This window comes from Eleginops maclovinus, chromosome 22 (genome assembly GCF_036324505.1).
Source record: "Eleginops maclovinus isolate JMC-PN-2008 ecotype Puerto Natales chromosome 22, JC_Emac_rtc_rv5, whole genome shotgun sequence".
Classification (NCBI taxonomy): domain Eukaryota; kingdom Metazoa; phylum Chordata; class Actinopteri; order Perciformes; family Eleginopidae; genus Eleginops; species Eleginops maclovinus.
In genome coordinates, this window is record NC_086370.1 from 6,693,677 (window position 1) to 6,714,616 (window position 20,940).

The following is a 20,940-nucleotide window of genomic DNA, read 5'->3' on the forward strand; positions in this document are numbered from 1 at the left end:
TGCTAAATCGCTCAGAGACGAGGGGAATTACAGAGTTGGGTGATATATCTCTTCAGGGTCATCCTTGTTAGTTATTCCTTTTATCATCTGGCTCACTATACATTTTTAAGTATTGATGAGCAACTTCAAACATCCTTGCTTCTGCGTCAGTGTTAGTAACGCAATTAATCATTGGCTAGAAACTGTAACCGCAGTGACGAAATGCAAAACTGGAACAATGAAAAACACCAGCAGCTCCTTCCCTTTACTGTCATGCAAGGCGTGGAGCGAAACAATGAGAACCAGAAAGAGAATGAGATGAAGTCAAGACAAGACAGCGAGAACTGAGGCTGTTTTGCGGTTTCCTTTTTAAGCGGCTTTCCGAGAAGAGTGAATCAGCGAGGGGTGACCACAAAGGAGCCCAGATCTTCATCCAGCCCCCGGATCTCTTCTAGGACACCAGTGAACTGTCCCCCCCCCCCCCCCCCCCCCCCCCCCTCTGCTTCCCTGTGATTCACACAGCTGGGCAACCCACCCAGGCCGTGAGAGGTTCAATGGTTTTGTTAATGTGATGACATATTTCCTCTGGTCCCTATACGCTGTTTACATGCTGCTGACATGTTTTATTTTGTCTGGCAACTATGACACATGTAACCCCGCTCCGGGGATAGAAACACAATATATGAGCTGCAGTGGTGTTGAATGATATCCTTTGACATTCTATAAATGTTGAAGGAATGTCATATAGGAATGTTTACATTACTTTAGGTCAAGCGCAGTGCCTTACTGCGCCTTTTAGGGGAAATTTCCACTTTCTGTACACCATATTCATTTACTAACTCTTTAGAGAGAACTTTTATCATCAAGCAATGCAATAGTTTCAGCTTCAGTGGAAATCAGTTATTTTAGCTTCTGTTTCTTGTAATCTTTGTTTCCCCAGAAAATGTTCTTGGAGGTCCGTGTTCTTTTCTCGGTTCGGCTTCACATCCTGCATGGGAGCTGCCCAAATCTACCACAGGTCATTGAGCAACTCCACTGGAGTTGTTGGGTAACTTGCTCAAAGGCATCTGCAGATCTGAACCTGTGACCTCATTGACTTCATCTTACATTTTTCTATCCACCCAGTACCAAGGTAATCTCACTCACACTAAATACTGTGCGTTAATTATTTCTCTGAAGCTTAGAATCATAATGAACTGGTTTTTTTTTGTTCTATTCACCCCTTATTATCAATGATAAATGAATGTATCATAATAATAGGTATTGTCTTTATGTCACTGGGTAACAAGTTGCTTCGTTATTATGAACACGTACACTGGTTTATTTTGAGTCAGTCCCACATACACTGTCCTGCTGCCCCAAATACTCCTTAGAGCACCAAGTGTGTATTAATACACACCTTAAAATACTCCCCCACAAATTCACTATTTCCTCCTGTTTGAAAAACATTGCCTCATAACTATAGCTACTAGCCGTTTTGAAAATGATTTGTGTTTCTTTAACATTAAACTAAATATGTTCATCTTTAAAGATTTGCATCTTCAGTTGTAATAAATGGTAAAGTGTGAAAATATTGAAACGTACACTAACTTACCATTGGTTTGTGTATTTACAAATGGATTTAGACATAAACACACTTTTGAACAGTTTTATATTCAAGAAGTTACAAACAGATTTAACTGTGAACCTCATTCTGATGCTGTTACCATGCTGCCAGAACTCAGCATTACTTTAATTGTTACAATTATAGATTAACTGAAATGAAAGATGGCCAAAACTACAAAAACAAGTTTTGTGTGCCACATACAGTATATCTTTAAAGAGGTTATTCTCATCTTACTTTTTAAATTGTTTTTCTATATCTTTGGTCACTTTCGCTTTAATTAGCAATCTTTTGTCTTTTTTCCCAAATATATATTTTTTACATTTAATATATTGTACATACATAACTGAACCTTACCCCAAATTGGACATACAACAGTGTATAATATAAAAAATACAGAAATATCTCGAACAATCAATTTTTTTTTAAAAACGAAGTTTTAAAGGAACTATATTTATAATGAAAATGAAATGTATGTAAAAAGACACATTACTCAGAATAGATCAGTCATTTTTTTATCACTTTAATTTAACACTTTCATCAAATTCTTAAAACATTTCCTAGATGTCGTTAAACGCTTAAGCTTTCTTCATGACTTTTTAAACATTTTAAACCAATGGTCGAGAGATTGGTTTACCAACATTCTTCCAGCACAGAGTGATCGAGCGCCTGGCTTACAGTGACACAGGTCCACCATTTTTCTTTCTCTATAACATACAGAACCATTAGTACCTATTCTACCAACTGAACACCATATGGTATCCTTTAAAAGCACTTAGATTGAGTTACATTATCAGTTAAAGTGACATTTATTTGGATGAACATGAGCTTGGACTCTCTCCACAGTGTTCTGCATACACCGCCATGTATTTCAGTGCCCTGTACTCAGCCCCTGATGACCTGACGGATGCATGCACAGGTCAGACACTGCACTTCCCTCTGCAGCTGCAGCCATGCTGTGAGCCACGCTGCTTGAATGCACACAGTCATTCTGCTGCCTGTTGAATGTATATTTGTGGAGGGATCTGTATAGTCTACTGTCCAAACTTTGTCTTGCACCGTCTCTTTGAGGATGTGTGAGGTCCGCGTGTTTTGGTAGAACCAGGGTCAGAATTTTGACCCTCTCTCTGGATGGGTGTCAAGGTAGATTTCTGTGCATTATTCAGACTGTATATAAATATAAAAAAGACTCTAGTAAATAAAGCAAATCGCTTTGCTCGTTGAGACTCTTTAAAGGGATTCCTACGGTGTCCTACAAGTGCAAATGTGCTTCGACAGCCGTACATATTTATATTAGGAGAAATGCGCTGCAGCTTTGCAAATGAACTCTTTTCCTACATCTGAAGTGCAACCAACAGTAATAAGCTATCATTAGGCTACAAGCAAACTACAACGGCCAAATAAAGGCAGACTAGTTTTCAGCGAGATGTTGTTTAATGACCCACACAACCTTTGTTGTCTTATTGAGCCACTTGCTAGCAACCGGCTAACAGCAATGTTAAGCACAGACTTTATTTCAGACATTTTTACAAAAACGTATTTGACTATGACAAAAGTCAAAAATGCTATCTAATCTCCTGGGTTTTAGGACTCATTCCTGTTCAGACGATGAATGGAAGACAGATTTTGTGGACCCACAGAATGTGATTTGTTATTTTTGTATACCCAAGGGAGCTTCTTTTGTAAAGTTCTCAGTTGTGAAACAGAAAAAGTCTCCATATACTCAGAACATTCCCTTGGGCGCTCTTAATTTCATCTGTAACATCTTTCCCAATTCATTGTCTATGGAGCAGATCCACACGTTATACTTAACAACATTAACAATATGAGTTTTAGCATTTTTCTTTTTTCTTTTTGGGTACAGATGTTCGTTTTTACTTTTGACCTGATTTAGAACATGAATTTTAAAGATGGGAGTAGTTCCGCTCAACTAGTTTGTATAATTGGTAAGGCTATGTAACACTCTTTGTTAAAAAAAGTGTTGCTTTGTTGGCTGAATTGCTTATTTAAATTGGGAACATGAAATAATTGAATTGGTGTTTTTCTCTTCTTGTTTTACAAGACGATTATTATATCCCAAATTAAAAGCAGAGCTGAATCACAGCCCCATGTGTCTTACGCTCTATATCTCGGCGGTGGATGTGAAGACACGGACAGTTCACTTGGGACCTGCTGTGCTTGGGCGTGTGAGGAATGGTGTGACGGTGGGAGTAAAGCACAGAGTGTTTGATTCTGCTTGTGGTCGAAAGCAGAGCGAGTCCTGCAACAGGAAATGACAGAACTGGGAGCAGAGGCTAAAAATAATGCCCGTTGTTAAAGGAGAATAGAGCTGGGGAGGCAACGGAGTACAGCAAATATTATTGCAATTAAACCGCAGGCCCAAAACCACGGCCTTCTTTTCAGAGAAAAACCCAGGTGGCTGCCAGGGGGAAAAGTGAGGAGATGGTGAGGAGGTGAAGTTCTCACAAACTGAGGCAAAGGTTGGGAGTTGGTGATGATGGTGATGGGCAGGGTGGGGGAGGTTTCTGAGTAAAATTCCTGTGAAGTTATGCCACATTGCAATGACTCATAGAGGACAACATGCTTCTTTTTTTTTTTTTGGGGTCTTTTCGCAATGACTTCCAGCACCTCCTTCTTCTGACTTCACTATTGTTACCAAGAGAGGGAGGAGGGAGGAGGAGGGGACAAGGAGGGATGTAATGTTGGCATCAAACTGACACAAACACCACTCCAGTTCACCTCCCCCTTTCCTAACCCCACTCACACACACTCACACACACTCACACACACACACACACACACACACACACACATACACACACATACACACACACACACACACACACACACCAACACTGGCAAGCTCAACACACCCTGGCACTCAGCGGTGCCGAGCTAAGAATGGAGCGCTCCTTCGACTCACGCAATGTGGTGTGCTGAAATTTCGTGCAATAAAAAACGTGATTGGGAAGATACCCATTAAAATGTGTGAGGAAAGAGGTGAAATCCTGCCAGCTAGCGAAGAATAAGAGAATAAGAAAGCAAAGAATAGGAGGAGGTTGGAATGCAAGGTAGAAAGAAAAGAATGAAAAATGAGATGAAGCAACGGAGGGGAGGTTGAGGGATATTCTCCTCGCTGACCACTGGATACCCTGCCACCCCTCTGCGAGAAAAAAAAGCACATTTTGGCTTCTTTTGTGCTCTTTCGCACTCCTCTTTTTCAAATCCTGTTTTCATTTAGCACATGGCAGTGCTCCCTCAAACTCTTGAGTTTCCCAAACCAAGAGCTATTTCCTGATTCACTCCCTCTCTCATATAATTATTCTGCTGGACCGTGTTCATCACTTCTGTTTTTTCAGGACTTCTTTTCCAGCACTGGCTGTTCTGTACTCGGGGTGACATCACAGCCTCAATGGGGCAAAGGCAGTCCAACTCGTACTAAAGGTCAGAGGTCAGGGCTGCTCCCACTCGTTCACACATACTTAATCCCTATTTGCGCTAGAATTATATGTAGACCTGATGTCATTTTATAAAAAAAACAATAAGATTAACTGGCTGAATGTCCTTGAATACGATCATTTAAGGCAAAGATTTTAGTGAAAACATCTTGAAAAATACAAAAACACGCAGGATTAGCTTTTTCTTCTTTAATATGTGTATTACTGGTTGTAGGGGTGTATTAGGAGAGATGGGGCTCTAAAGACATTTTCTGAGTTCAAGCGGGTCACATGGTTAATATGTTAAGGGCCCTTGTTAAAGGCTGCGGTATTCACCTCATAAAGGGCCTCATTGTTCCCCATTCACACACACAGTGGCGCACACACACTGAGGCTTTTTATGCCATAACTATTCTGAATCACTCGTAATGTGCCCTCAAGACTGCTGTTAAAAGTGCACGCTCAGTCGCAAGGGGCATTAGCGGGGCATTTTAGCAACTCAACCTGCGCACTGTGTGTTTTCTAGCCCTTCTTCCTGTTTTTGGTGTTTGACGTGTTAAGCTGCGTTGACGACCGGCTCTCGCTCACTCCCTCCTTCCCTGCCTGCCTCCCTCCCAGCTGTGTGCTTCTGTCCTGGTTCCAGCTGTTGGGGTGTGGCTGCTGCTGGCACCACGAGAAACGTCCACGAAATCGGGGGAAGTTGTGCTCATTAATTGACTGTTGAAGAGATAAGAGGCAGGCTGTTGACAGACATATAGGCACACTCGCATGTCTGTGTGTGTGTGTGTGTGTGTGTGTGTGTGTGTGTGTGTGTGTGTGTGTGTGTGTGTGTGTGTGTGTGTGTGTGTGTGTGTGTGTGTGTGTGTGTGTGTGTGTGTGTGTGTGTGTGTGTGTGTGTGTGTGTGTGTGTGTGTGTGTGTGTGTGTGTGTGTGTGTGTGTGTGTGTGTGTGTGTGTGAAAGCAATGATTAGGTTACGTTAGGAAACTCATGTGCAAATGGGATTTTAATTTAGAGGGTAATAACATCAGACAATTAAACTACCAACACATGTTCACACCATGTATCAGTCACAGTTACATCTAGATAATATTTTATGAAACTGCACATATTTTTTGGTATGTTTTACGCAAATTATGTTTTTGTTGCCCTCTAGGGATCAAACATCATCAAATCAGTAACAAGGACCGATTTTGGAGGCGTCATGAAGTAGCATTGGATAATGGGAGTTTGTCATTTGCGTCATCACTTCATTCCGGTAAGGATTTTGTTTTCATTGTTCAGGTGGTTTTTACTTTGAACCGAATTATCCCTAGTGTCCACTCCAAAACAAACATTTTAAATCATTGTGTCTAGATGTTGTTTGACAACAACAACAACAGTGGCATGACAAGCAACCAAATCAAATGGACTATTAACTGAAAATGATAGATTTCTCTAGATTTAAAAAAAGTTATTAATTTAAGAAGAAAGATGTTGTACTGTTAATCCCAATAATAATCTGTGATTAATCATGATTCATTATGATCATAATTGGAGGTGAATTTTTTGCCATCTCCCACTCCTGTGCAACTTTAAGAAACTGGTGCATGGTTCGCCAAAATACATCTCCTCCGTCTTCAGCTCAACTTAAGTACAATTGTGCCGTTACACCAAGGTAGTGGTAGTTTTTCTGTAGACGCCATTCATTGTTATACATGGAACATGTGGCGATTCCTCCGCTTTCTTTGCCATTTTTACTACCATGTCATTTGTGGTAGACATCAGTGCTAATATAACAGGTCAAATGAACAGGTAAACAGGGTAATGTGATTAATTTTGCATGCATTAGCGTGTTAACGTTGACTAGTAAGAGCACAACTCACATTTGTTTTAACATAGGACGTGTCACACAAAAAAACTAAAAGAGGAAAAGAGGAAAATTGTTTTCCTCTGGATTTGTTACATTTAAATACTGTCAGAAATAAACGAAATCATTATTTTTTATAACTTCTTATCGAGAAAAACAAAACTAAGTCTGACAAGCCAACTTTTGATACTTCCAGTTTCTGATACTCAAAGGGAGCATTTTTTATTTGAACCCAAAAGTATTATTAAAGACACAGTCATACTTATTTGATTGTAAGAGATTGGAACCATTCATTGCCCGCCAATCATAGCCATGGCAGTGGCCGCAGGGTAAAACGGGGACAGCAGATTGTATATAGGACCAATCATACCAGCATTTATGACATGATATTTCACATTTAATGGAACTGTAGCAGTGCTTTGATGTCGGGGTGGTCACATTATGAGTCGAATTGAGTCCAAAATGCTAGAAGCTATCTACCTCATACCGTTTTATATGACTGTCCTTTGGCTGAGTCATATAAGCAATGTAAAAAATAATGGTTTAATGGTTTGGATGTCAATTTTGATACAGGGGCAGATCAATTGCATTATTGGGTGTTCTTTCTTTTTCTACTGTGTTCTTGTTTTATTTGTGGATTGGAAACTTCCAATACTCTTCATACTGCAAACTTTCACTACTCTCTTCCAAGGCCACTACTTTTTACACCACAGTTGGCCAAAACGTGTGTTTTTAATTATGTGCTGTAGCCATAAAGGGTATTTAGGACTCCTTTAAAGGTTTCTCAATTAATTGTTGAAACATTGGATTAAAAAACAGCAGACGCTGTGTTTCAAACCAACTCATAACGTTAGCTTAATAAGATAGCTAGCAAGGTTCAGAAGAAAGCATACCCTGAGATGCAAACATTGCTAAGGCTAAATAACCCTCTCTTCCTATATATATATATATATTCCTCTTACTATATTTTGTATCCTAGATTTCCCCAACAGATGATCTGATTTTGGTTTGATGTGAGCAATGTAGGTAGTGAAGATAGCTTTTGGTACTATAATGACAAATGAATGTAAAGGAGGCTAGCATTCGTTGTTGAAAACCACGTTATACCCACCTTTGACTTGGAATTATGTACGTTTACATTTCGCAAACCCTCAGACTCTTTGTCAAAAACAAACAGAAACAGAATTAAACAATGTAGGAATATTTCCGTCTTGCTGCTTTATATAAGTTGATGCTTTGCTGGAGTATGCAGTGTATAGAAAGACTTTAAAACCCTTCCAGCTTTCCTCTTCATGTTTTCACTTATAGCTGGTCTAAGAATAGCCTGCAGACTAGGCTACAATATGCACGGTAATAGCTGTAGAAAACCTATACCAGTCTCGAGGTCATGAAGTGTGAATGCAAGTGCTGATCTGAGTCGAGACAGCACAGGTTGCAAAGCAAAATATGTATGTGTGTTAAGTTGGAGAGCATGCATGTCTACATGAGTCTCAGTATGTGTGTGTGTCGCCTTACAGTGATTGGCTGGTGATGAACATGCATCTGCTACATGGGTTTAGCGTAGCGTGCCAGGGGTCCGAGCGGGGCTTAGCACAGATGACCATGATAAACAACAAGAGTCTAGTACAGACATGCAGGAGAGGCAGCAAGCAGCCTATTTAGACCAGCTGCCATCGCCATGGTTACGACCACCGACGCTGACACACCCCGCCTATGAAAAGCAAGTTGTTGCTCAAGAGGAAGCGCTTGACAATCAATGCAAATAGATACTCACAAACAAGTTGCACAAGCAAAAAAGACATAACCAGAGGATTGTGGGGAAATGTTAATTGTGATGCTTTGAAAAAAATGAACTTTATACTGTATTGAAAAAGATCTACTAGCAATTGAACATTTGAAAAAGTAAAAGGTTGCTTGATTGTTCAAATTTTATTATGTTCAAATTAAGATGTTGGGCATAAGCTAGATACCGTACATTAACAAGATATAGAATATAATTTTACTATAGAATGATTGTATTTTAAATTCAGCTGCTAAAATGCAAAGAGACCCGGCCCACACGTGCTAACGTTTACAGATAACAGGTTTATTCAATTTCTTACACTTAGACTTACTTTTTATTCCTTGATAATTAGGGATTTGAAAAGAATAAAACAAAACAAAAAACCTCTCTTTCTACAGCCCAATTCATCTTTAAGAAGTAGGGAAATCAAAAATTGGACCGGCCTGCCATTGCTAGTGACGGCTGCTCTGCTAAGATTGGACCCGGGAGAGGATATAGGAAACGTTCGGTTTTTCACAACAAGCAGCTAAAATGATCCATTAAAACAATAAACAGATATATAGGAATATTTCCTCTTAGTTATTGCTCGTAAGATCATTTTTTACAGAATGACAAAATTCGGCAGAGACTGTTTTTAACCAACTCATAGCGTTAGGTTAGTTAGTTATTTAGTTAGTTAGTTAGTTAGCTACGGCTAATGCAATCTGATAGTGGCAGTTGTCAGGCATATATGACTAAAAGCAAGAGACCATTGTTTAAAAATTAGATCCTTTTTTTAAACAGTAAGGAAAGCATGACAGGTGTTGCAACTGCAACTAAGGCCAAACAAATAAAAACAAATTGCAGTCGGCAAGCAATTATATCCCTTCTGTCGTTGCTTTAATTTGTCTGTGGATAATTTGATATAAGCACATTTTGAAGTGGTAAATTATACCACGTCTTTGCGATAGCTTAGAGTTGATTAAGTTGGTGCCCATGGTACAGTTAGTATTCTGACCCCGGTGAAGCTGCAAATTGAGTCATAGAGGTGTCATGGGAGGTCTTAAGAGGAAACCAAGGTGAGGATAGAGATGTCGAAAGATCATTATACTTAGCCATTCTGTAGCTTCTCCAGGCCATTTCTTCCCCTGTGGCAGGGTTGGGGGCAGAGTATCATGATTCTGTCTGGGGAGTGCCTTTGAGGACCAAAGGGATTTTAAGAGCCAATAAATGGCCATGGGGGGGTGGAGGAGGAAAGAGGACACCACCAATGGAGTCTGGAGCAGGAGGAGGCATCCAGACAACAGCTCTGCAAATCTACTGGCCCTCCCTGCCAAACAGCTGAACCTCGAAAACCTCACGCAGGGCAAGCTGCCACACGCCACCATTATCTCAATCACTCTGCAATAAAAACGGACGTTTTCATGGAAGTGCAACAGAAACAGCAAAAAATAAAATATTTGTTCAATAACATTTAAAGCTAAAGTTATATTTTTTATTATATTTGAGGTTGAAGGACTCAAAGCTGCATTGTGAAAATGCTGAACTGGATGTCTTTGCAGTGCCAAGGACAACCTGTCCAGTTCAAACCTAGCATTCTTGGCTTTATATCCGTGGCTGGGAAAGACGAGATTCCCACGGCGCAGGGTAATATGACGGCCTAGATGAGTTAAATGTAATTAGAGATCATAGAGTAATGCTGCAGGCGCATGGATTACTGAGCGGGTGGTGCTGCATACCGCACTGTCTGCTGAGTCATAATGGCCGCAGTGGTTCCTAATTCATTCTGTGGACTGACCCAGTGGTCAGAAAGATAGACTGATTGCATTTGGATGAACATTAATACCTTGCTGTGGAAATCCTTTCTTCTGTCCAAGTGTAAGACCCTATAAATCAGGCTGCAGGTTACAAGTTTACAAAGGACAAAGCTGTATTTGGTCAGCCTCATGTTGCATTATGCTGCATCCAGGTCATAGGGGAAAGGGTTAATGATGAGAAAGACACTGATGACAACTGCACATCTCAGGTGGCCTGGGTTACACATATTTACTGTCTTTTTTCAGGATGGATTTTGGATTGATGATGGTTGTGCAAACATTGACATCAACACTGAAAATGACATTATCTAAGATGTTGCAAGGGGGTTATTATTAATTGAGGTCCCTACAGCTATAGTTGGTTTTGTCCATATTTCGGATTCAACAATGCTTTGAAGTCAGAAAAATCATCAAAGCTGCTTTCACGCTAAAGCACGGATGGCGCGTTGGAAAACTGTTAACATTTGCAACAAGTGTTGCACATTCACCATGCAAATTTGCATTGACCTCATATCTTATCAGGCTACTGAATACTCTCAAATTAAAAAACGATTAGCCTGCTTCATGGTGTAATGTTATGACATTTAACTGACTAAACAACTGGCCAGCTGTCACAGAATCAGCGGTAAAACGACTCTGTCCATGATGTTGCCATTGTGTTTTAAAGGAGAGAACGTTGCCACCCGATTAGCTGTTGCGCACCACTCGAAAATGCATCCCAGTGCTGCTCCCAAAATGAATTATTACATCTTCGACCGCAATTGCAGCTGACTAATCGATGCGCGACCAATCAGATAACAGCTGTATGATGCAGGGCAAGCAAGCAGGGAAGGTAAACAAAGAAAGAAAACTAACTAACTAGGCTCTGTACCCAAAGTCATGATGAGCAAAGACCAAGTCACATATCATGTGAAGGCAGCCAAAATAAGTCAAGCTTAGGCAGAGCCAGTACAAGACCAGTATCTCAAAGCTTGGCAAATGTTTATTTTTATTGGCCCTAACGCGATAATTGAAACAGATTCAGTGACTGCTATTTACTTGATAAGAGGAAGCCTTCTGATTCATCAACACGGCTGGACTGTGAACTTCAAATGTTGACGATATGTGATTGGTGCACAGAAGTTCCTCCCTACAAGTAACAGTCATATTATAGGTCGTCATTTGATTTATTTTATATATATCAAAATATTGATTACTGCAGCATGCAACATTAGTTTCATGTCAGTTGTCAATAAATATAGACATGCATTCCCACTCAATTTAATTGCAGGCTCGTAGACATGAGCTGGTCTGGGAGCAGAACCAGTTGACATTGGCACGGCAGAATGGCAGTGGATCATCCGTGGCAGCCGTGACGGAGCTGTAACGTGATGCAGCCGCGTGCTGTGGATTTTGGGGGTAACACTCTTCATAAATAGCATTCACTTAGGCCTGACAGACGGTCATGTGTTGGTGAAAAGCATCCATTTACCAAATTATCTTTAAATTAGGCTGTGGGTCCCCCATTTAGAACTCATTAAAGCTACATTTCCAGTCATAATTACCTCTTGGACGATAATGTGAGCTGTATTTACAGGTCAGGTAACATTCATTTGATACAAACGCTTCAACATTTGCTTTGTTTTGAGCCTGGTGCTTAACTTAACATGCTACTCCTGTTATTGTTTCCACTGTTTGTTGGTGTAAGGAGTTATGAATGATTATGTGGTGGCTTTGTTTTCACTGGTCTTATTGTGGAGTTTCTTTTCTTGCCCTTTGTTATTGCTGTCTGTTGTTCAACTCTTCGTTTCTGCTTTTCCTCGGTTGCCACTTCTACTCTTGATTTTTATTTTGCTGGGACTGAAAGTATCATCTGAGTAGCTTAAGAAAAAAATAGAACATATGCATTGGACTGTCGGTTTGCTGTTTAGTGGCGTCCAGATGTCAAACAGAGAAGAATCTTCTACACAATGAACACTTGCCAGACTCCACACAGATGAATATTTGCCAGAGCATAGTGAGGAGTTTCATGAATTGGTATGAGATAAAAGGCATCCTTCTCACCCCACAGCGCCGTGTGTTTCTCTCTGTCCTCTTGCAGCTGGGCCAGCAGACTGCTGGATGGATGAGGGGGGAGTTGAGGGTGAGGCGGGGGGAGTTGGGTTACATTCCTTCCATCAGGGCTGTGTGTCTGCCAACCAGGTCACTCCCAGTTCAGTCCCGGGAAATTGGGAGGGAAGAATTTCCTCTATGTGTCCATACTGGACACGGCCACAACCATACAGTTGCATACCCAGGGCACGTGTGTGTGTTTGTGTGTGTGTGTGTGTGTGTGTGTGTGTGTGTGTGTGTGTGTGTGTGTGTGTGTGTGTGTGTGTGTGTGTGTGTGTGTGTGTGTGTGTGTGTGTGTGTGTGTGTGTGTGTGTGTGTGTGTGTGTGTGTGTGTGTGTGTGTGTGTGTGTGTGTGTGTTTGTTGCTTGAAACTGAGCACCCAGTGTAATATGACTTGCATGTTATTTTCTTACAACTACATGGAGAGGTTTGTATGTAAGTGTGCACTATCAAGTTGTGAAGGCATGTGTGTACTCTAAGGTAATGATGAGTGAACCGATAAACAGATTAATGTAAACATGTAAGTGCATTAAAATGGTGTTCAGTGCTGCTCGCCCAAACAGCAACCTCTGGCTCTCAAAAGATGTGGAGCAGCACTGTTAACCAGCTATCTCTTTAATAACCAGGAGGAATGTTCCACAGGTTGTAAAAGAAAAAGAGTTTGAAAAGCAGACTATGAGAAAAGGACCCTACTTCTTATTTGATTTATAACATCAGTAAACATTTTGCTAAAGAGGTGTTGGTCTCTGTGCTGGTTTAAAGTATTCTGCAATATATCATTATGTTTATTCATTTTTTATTTAGTCCCATTTAGAGTCAAATAGACCATAAAGAAGGGTACGCTTTGGGAGTGGCTACCTGGTGATTGACAGGTCGATGCCACTGTGTTGTCCAGATAAAATAGCATGGGTTCAAAAACATAGTCCACAAACAAATTGGTAATTTCATAATGCTAATGTCCACTTTTTACATACAGTCTATGTGATCATCTCAAAAAACATACAATGTACAAGTTTATATCTATTAAACATGATTTAAATGTATTGATTTATCATCCCACTTTTGTGTAGGTGGGTATTATAGCTTGCACAATGTTACAGAAATGTACCTGAACAAGAATCTGACGGGCATTGGTGCCCTACTTGTGTTGGAATTGTGTTTAATTTTTGCGAATTATCCTTTAATTTTGCTCTTCAACGTCACACAGATGTTGAAAAAAAGCTATGGATGTGTTGTTTAAATGCTCTGAGCATGTTGTCTTTGTTGCATTCATGTTTGTTCCACATTACTACTTAAAGCTGACGAACACACCAACGTTGGAACCATCACAAGAGCATGTGAGTGCACCATGCGATCTGTCTTGACTCAAGTCTGATTCTATCTGTCCATGCTCTTTCATTCATGCTCCTCTTTGACATTCTTCCTACCCCAATGATTCCCACCAATTAAGAGGTTGTCCTGCTTCCTATATTTTGAGGGACTGTAGACCATAGCAGGAAGCCTGTACCCTATAATAACAGTAAAGTCTGGGATTCATGAGTACTACGTTTGACTTCTCTCATGCATGTGTCTCTGTATGTGTAACACAGAAAGTAAAACTGTGATAGATAAAGAAAACACTTTTTTCCATCCAAAGTTGTGTATATCCAATATTTTTCACCTTTCACTGACTCTGGTGCAGATTGAATTACAATGTCCAAGGATATGTCAATACACAGCTCAATGACAGTGCAGTTGCACGTACCGGATGCTGCATTGATCAAAGATGTGACCCCTAAGGATCTCTGTAATGACTCGGTTTCACTGTCACTGATGAAACCAAGAGAAATTGCTGTGTATTTATTTTACTTTCCAATGAAAAGAAATCAGATCCACCCACTGGAGCAATGCTTTAGCTTCCCTCCAGACTGCTCTGCAATCTCCCGTCCTGTTCACCACTTACACACCATCGACACACTGATGATAGATGCTTCCAAAAGATTCCAGATCCTCTGGCCCTCGTCACAGTCTAATAATAGAAAGATGGAAAGATAAACTTACGGGAACGGAAAAGGGCAGAATTTCTTTGTGCGCTGTTGGTTTTTGCTGCATTACTCTATTGGTCAGCTGAGATGGCTCAGTCATAAAAAATGGCGGTGTTTTTGATTACACTCAAACGAAAGATATCTTTACATGTAGAACAGGATGCTCTTGCATCTTAAGTACTTCTGCTTACTGAAACAGGCAATTCAATAAAATATAAGGAAAGTAAAAAGTAATATATTGTTACCATAAAATGTCTTTAAGGCAGTTCAGCAGTCGGTCGACAGAATCCCAAACTCAAGACTTCAGTGTTGTCCACAAACCCATTGGTGGTGTCAGTTTTTGCTATGTCCACTTTTTATTTACAATAATGGATACATTTGCGATGGTTACTTTTGGGCCACTTGGGGGTAGTAGAGACAATCCAAGAACAAAAAACTGACATAATTTAAGACATGAAACTTGCAGGCAGAAAGTTGATTCAGAGTAGCCTCAGGAGTTTTATTGTGTTATGTTTTTGATAAGTGGACTTCCAATACTCTCTCTTTCATCTCTGTTTTGTTCTCCACCAACCCCTGGAGGAACATTTCTGTGAGTTTAGCTGCTAAACTTGTAGCATGTTCTACAGCTAACCTTTAAACATTTAGTGTCTGTCTCCTGTTGATTTCTCTGACGTCCAGTGCTCTGTTTAAAACCTCTTTTTGGAGAACAGACCATTGCTTTCCTTCTTTTTGGCTGTTTTTTCGTATTTACTGTGGACAAGTTAATCCATCAGGAATCCAAATGGAAGTGCTTTCAACAAATATAAAAATGTAATTCAAAAAGTGGTGTTTTCTGATGGAGGGAACTAATGTTTGTTTTCCACAGCTGACTTTAAATATAGCGGTCTTCTTTCTAGGGGATTAATATGACTGCACTTAGTCCCTTGATCATCCTTAGCAATGGTCTGTTCTCCTGAGCAGCAGTCTGTTAGCGAGAATTAACCTTAAAAAAGTCCAAATTTACCAATCAGAATTGAGTATACTTAGTTGCGCAATAAAATGTGTAAAAACTTGCGTAAACAATAAATTGTCAATCAATTATTATATACTGGTTATATACTGTCGGCAACTTTAAAGCAACAGGTCACAAAGGAGAGATGCTGTGACAAAGAGCTGATCACTGCAGTGCTGTATTGCTTTGCTATAAAGAATTACTTCATGGCATTAAACAGACACAAATCCAAAGCTTAATCATGCATAATCAAATTAAACCAATTAAAGCTTTACTTCACTATTGCTTAATATCTTGTGCTTTTTGTGTCTTTAACCAAATTCCTGTAGACCCACATCTGGGTTGAAGAAGAGGACATATGGTAACATCCTCTTTGAGTCAGGAAGTCTAGAGTTTCAGAGAAATATGGTCATGATTTAGAGAAATAAGAATTCAATACGTACAGTTGTTGCTCGTTTGTCTTTGAAGAAATGCAAAAATCTCCCAGTGAGGTGAGATCACTTCTAAACCAACCTCTCCCAAACCTTCAAACTATAAAAGATATACGTTTTAAGACAAGTAAATAATGCTTTATAAGATATTTTAGAAAACAGACTGTCTCAGGGTGCTTTGCTGGAGGGGGGGGGGGTTGTTGTCTGAGACAGGAAACATATGAGCTGAAGATCCGCAGAGGACTTGGCAGCACACACACACACACACACACACACACACAGTGCAAGAAATATGGTAGCTCTTCCAGGACATACAGGACTTGGCCCTCGCAGGCGACGTGTCACAAGGAATCAAATTAGATGTTGCTGCGCAGAGCGGCCAGAACAACGCCAGGGATTTTCTCAGGGAATCAAAAATAAGGTTGACATAATCTCAAGGATAATTTGTCAGTTCAGCCAGAGAATGAACATGTAAAGAAGCCCATATGGCTAATAAAGCGTATCATTCATTCGCTCCATTTTGTCTATAACACTTTCCTGGCAAAGGATCCTCGGCCTAGGGAGGGGGGGGTCTACTGCATCAGTGTGACACATCTCCAGTCTGCGTTTGAACTTGTGATTTATTGGTTCTTAGTAATCACATGTATCGCACAGGCTCAAATGGCTTATGAAATGACCGACGTGCCGCATAACATGCACAAATTATATCAAATTAGAAATGTGATCTTGTCAACAGCTTCTTTGCAAAATGTGCGCACATTGGAAGAGTTTTAAGTACATATTACTGCCACTATACACTAAAGAAAACAGCATTGTTCAACAAATATAGACCGTGATGAATTACTGTCTTGTTTGAGCCCTGATAAAAAACCCAGCTGCTGCTCACCAGCTATGTGACCCGCTTGCCATGCTGTCCTGTCATGACTCAGTGCTGAGTGGGACATTAGACGGTCTCTTCCTAGTACCCGGCTCAGTGTTAGAGGGACATGCATTCTGCAGTGGCTCTGGACTGAGTTTAGTATCATGGGAACTGCTGATAGCAGCCGGGGTCCAGAGAGGTCGCAAGGGAGTTCAGCTGAGTTAATCCGGGGACAGGGTGCCCTGTCAGTCAAGGCACGGGGCAGCAAACGCGGGGACTGACCTGAGAGGGGTTGTGTTTGTGGAAGGCTGGGGTGTGTACTCAGCTGGGTGATCCCCCCCACACCCCTCCCTTTAAAAAATATATATAGGCAAATGAGGATTCTGAATTTAGCATGTGCAAGGTCTGGTCTTTCAGCCTGACGTGACAGAGCCACCTAGTGGACACATGGGAAGTTGCATCTCAGAAACAATCCATTGATAAGGGTAGAGCATTAGAAGCAGCAACTAATATGGAGTCTAATGCAAAGACACTTTGTTTTTCAAATGTATGATTCATTCATTTGTATTTATTAATGATGTTTAAATAATTTCTGTCCTTTTGAGGTTATACAACTCAAATACACAAATAACTACAGTTAACTTCAATATTAAGTAAACGTGAATGTTAAATAAATTAAAATTAAAAAGTCATAAACACACATGTTCATACCTCTGCTTTTTGTTTATTAATCATCTAATTTTACATATGTTTCTAAATCTATGGAGTGTATTTTACATTTGTATACAAATCAAACCCTTTGTTCGACATCTGTGTTTAGCATTTGATCTATTTATTTTATGTAAACATGCAACATCCTCTTAATTCATTCTGACTCACTAAAATGTAACATCTCATTTTCTATTTATTCCATTAAAGTGCAGTTTTAATATCAACAATATCTACCTTTGGTAATTTCATTTATTTAAGTTTGGGAAATATAGGCTTTACCTTTAACCAGGCCACGTGATAGCCCTTTTAATCTACGTTATATCCCAAGTGAATATCTACTTTCACATTTTTTTTAAAACAGCACTTATTGATCATGTCCCATTTTGAAATCTTCCATTTTCTATGTTAAATGGATAGTTCAAAGACATCTGAAACATCCATGTAAAGTCAATGCAGGAAGTCCCATTAACCAGCCCACTGTGGTTTGGTAGAGGTACAGGACAGGTAAAGGTGAACCAGGAGGGTTGGACATGTGAGTGTGTGGTCAGTGTGTCTGCAGATGTTCCTGCAGAGATGGCCCAGCAGGTGAAGGTAGCAGCTGCTGCAGAGAGGAGCGAGCCGGACTGTGCAGAGCTCTACCCTGACATGGAGACTGTCAGCTCCACTGCAGGTGAGTCAAAAACATTTACATTTTTAATTATCACTCCATCAGGTCATCCACTAATGATAGGCATTTGCGTACAACACAGAAACAAAGAGAGACTCGGACATTTCTTTTTCTTGATATTTTTTCAATAATATCACTCATCTATTGACAGGTACAGCAAACGTTAACAAACAGAATCTAATACACACAGTTCCACGGTGGATAACACCAAGCAGCATCTTGCAATAGTTATTTAAATGTAAAAGCATTAAAGGAAATGCATTGTCTCCCACAATTCAGGGTTATGTTGCATGAACAAAGTTTTACACGTGTTTTTAAGAGGACTTTAAATGTCATTAAACATCCAAATTGTTGTTTTTATTGCTATGACGTTGACTACCATCAAAAAGTATGTCAGAAATGTATTATCTAAGGATAAATATCCTCTTGTTTCCCAAATTGAAAACAGAACAGTAAAAGACAATACCACAACAATAGTTAATAATATATTTTGATAAGTTTAACATCGCACTTTTTCAACATTGACTTCCATCAAAAAAAAATCCATAATGTATTAGATGAGCATAAATCCATTGAGGTATCCTGCTGTTTATCCAAATTAAACCAATGGAAAAATGAGCAGTGCAAAATCCAGTGTTATATTACATATAAGTGACACAACAAACAGTGAAGCTAACAACGACAAAATAATGTGAATTGTTGAACTTAACAAAGTCCATCTTTACTTCTTTACCACAGCACAAAACATTTTCTCATAGCTGCTTTAAAACAAAAATCCAGCCATAAAAAAACTGTACTTCTTATTGGTCTCATCCTCAAGTGTTTTAGTTACCAATTTTAATTAGTACATGTAATTCAATAACAGTATCAAAATATAAGTGTAGTGTTGTACTATTTAACTCAATCAAACAGTTTGAAGTACCCAGGTTTGGTGAAATAAATAGTTAAGATAATCTTTGTGGGAAAAAAAAACTGTATACAATTTCTTCAAGTCATGAAATTAGCTTCCTCTGACTCCTCTCTCACCACCATGCTGTGAACAGACAAGGTCAGCTCAGTGCACCAATCTGTCTGATTAGTCACTTTGTGGTAATAATCTTTGGTTAAATCCCCCAGTTTCTGGTATCTTTTTCTCACGAGCCTCTCTTTGGCAACTAAAGCTCCGTGGCTCTCAGGTTGCCTGGTGGCAGTGGGAACCATAAAGTCAGTGTAATCCCTCTTTTTTCAGACAGTCATTGGTGAAATGGGCCCTTACAAGTTCAGGCCACAGGAAACAGGAGCTGGAGAATTGTCTCCAAAAAAGTAAGAGTCTTTTCTTCGTCCTGAGAACAGATATAGGAGAGTCGCTGAGGAAGGGCTCTTTGTGTGAGACCTCCATGGGTGTCGGTCTTGGCAGACGGAGCCGGGCCTACCCCTCCCCGGCCCGGAGACGACACCGCACCACCTTCAGCCACAAGCAGCTGGAACATCTGGAAGTGGCCTTTGGACAAAACCAGTATCCTGACATCTACTACAGAGAGGAGCTGGCTCGTGTTACCAAGCTCAACGAGGCTCGCATACAGGTGGGACCGTCTGAAATAAGTGTGTTTGTAGCCTAATATATGTTGTTTTTTAATAGTACTATGCCACATTTTTACAATACACTTTTAAGATATTGGTCATATTTACTGATGTATTTCAAATGTATGAAGGCTTTTAGTCATCAGACATATGGTCTTAAGTTATCAGAGAAACAAACTAATCAAACGTTAGCCGCACCGAGCTGCTTCAAGAAATGAAATTAACATGAACTTGCTTTATTCAGTGTTTTTACGGGTTTTATTTAGCTGTTGCTTTAGAGAGGAAAACTCTGGTGATAATTTGGCCTAAACAAAACAATTGTGTGGTCTAGTAACAACTTTATGCTAAAGTTTCTGTCTTTTCTCCCTGACATTTCCTTGTTTCTGTCCTTGTCTCAGCAGGTTTGGTTTCAGAACAGAAGAGCCAAACAGAGGAAGCAGGAGCGAGCCTCCCACAAGGTTCTACCGGTGGGTATGATGTCTGGCCACAGGGCGCTGCTGGGGGGGGTGCACGTCCAGCCCTCTACCATAGCCCGACAGTACTACACCCAATCCCTGGCTCACATCCCCCGTCTTCCTCCTATGCTGCCCTCTGGGGCGTACCCTTGCCACCCAGGCCAAGTGAGCCAATGCCCATGCCCCAGCGTCCCATCACAGCCAGCCCCCCCGCGGCAGCACGAGGACTGGTACAGCCCGCTAAGGAGCAACCTCCCCTCCCCGATGTTCTCCCTGGCCTCCATGCAACCTCTGGACCCCGCTTCGCACTGGAGCTAAGAAGTTACACAGGCTAATAAAGCCAAATATTACATTAAAATAACTTTGGGAAAATTCAGTAATCATGCACCATCCTTTCTTCCCCTTGTTTAACTAATTTAAGCCTAAAATTATATCATTTTCACCTTTATTTCAAAAGTCTAAAGTTTCAAATTGCAACAAATATGTAGAATAGTATCAAAATCTGATAAGTGGTAAAATGCTGACTCTTTTTTGGGCTTTAGGACTCATTCCTGCACCACTCTATTTCTTTGACATTATTTTTACACATTACATGCAAGTCATTTAAAGCACTTAATGTGAACCTTTTCAGTCAATCTGACAATAAAGATATTTTTCTCGAGTGCCTTTTAAACGTGATTTCATGAGTGCAACGTGGTAGGACTTC

The 20,940-nt window shown here is 40.2% G+C and overlaps 1 protein-coding gene across 5 annotated transcripts; it reads left to right on the forward strand.

Moving 5' to 3' along the window:
- Positions 1-952: 952 nt before the first annotated feature.
- prop1 (PROP paired-like homeobox 1) lies at positions 953-20,837 on the forward strand. Of its 5 annotated transcripts, none has more exons than XM_063875378.1 (5): positions 953-1,111; positions 5,546-6,275; positions 18,101-18,222; positions 19,552-19,781; positions 20,178-20,837. In XM_063875378.1, the coding sequence occupies exons 3-5, from the start codon at positions 18,126-18,128 to the stop codon at positions 20,550-20,552; spliced, it is 702 nt and encodes a 233-aa protein (XP_063731448.1). In that variant the 5' UTR covers positions 953-1,111; positions 5,546-6,275; positions 18,101-18,125; the 3' UTR covers positions 20,553-20,837. The 5 variants fall into 5 exon arrangements, with proteins under 5 accessions (XP_063731448.1, XP_063731449.1, XP_063731450.1 ...); XM_063875379.1 differs by lacking the exon at positions 953-1,111 and adding an exon at positions 4,887-5,026; XM_063875380.1 differs by lacking the exon at positions 953-1,111 and having other exon boundaries at positions 5,456-6,275.
- The last annotated feature ends 103 nt before the right edge of the window (positions 20,838-20,940 follow it).

Coding starts and splice junctions, on each gene's coding strand:
- prop1 (XM_063875376.1), top strand. CDS start 18,003: ATGCAGGAAGTCCCATTAACCAGCCCACTGTGGTTTGGTAGAGGTACA. Junction 18,223..19,551: donor GACTGTCAGCTCCACTGCAG/GTGAGTCAAAAA, acceptor TCCTGAGAACAG/ATATAGGAGAGTCGCTGAGG. Junction 19,782..20,177: donor TCAACGAGGCTCGCATACAG/GTGGGACCGTCT, acceptor TCCTTGTCTCAG/CAGGTTTGGTTTCAGAACAG.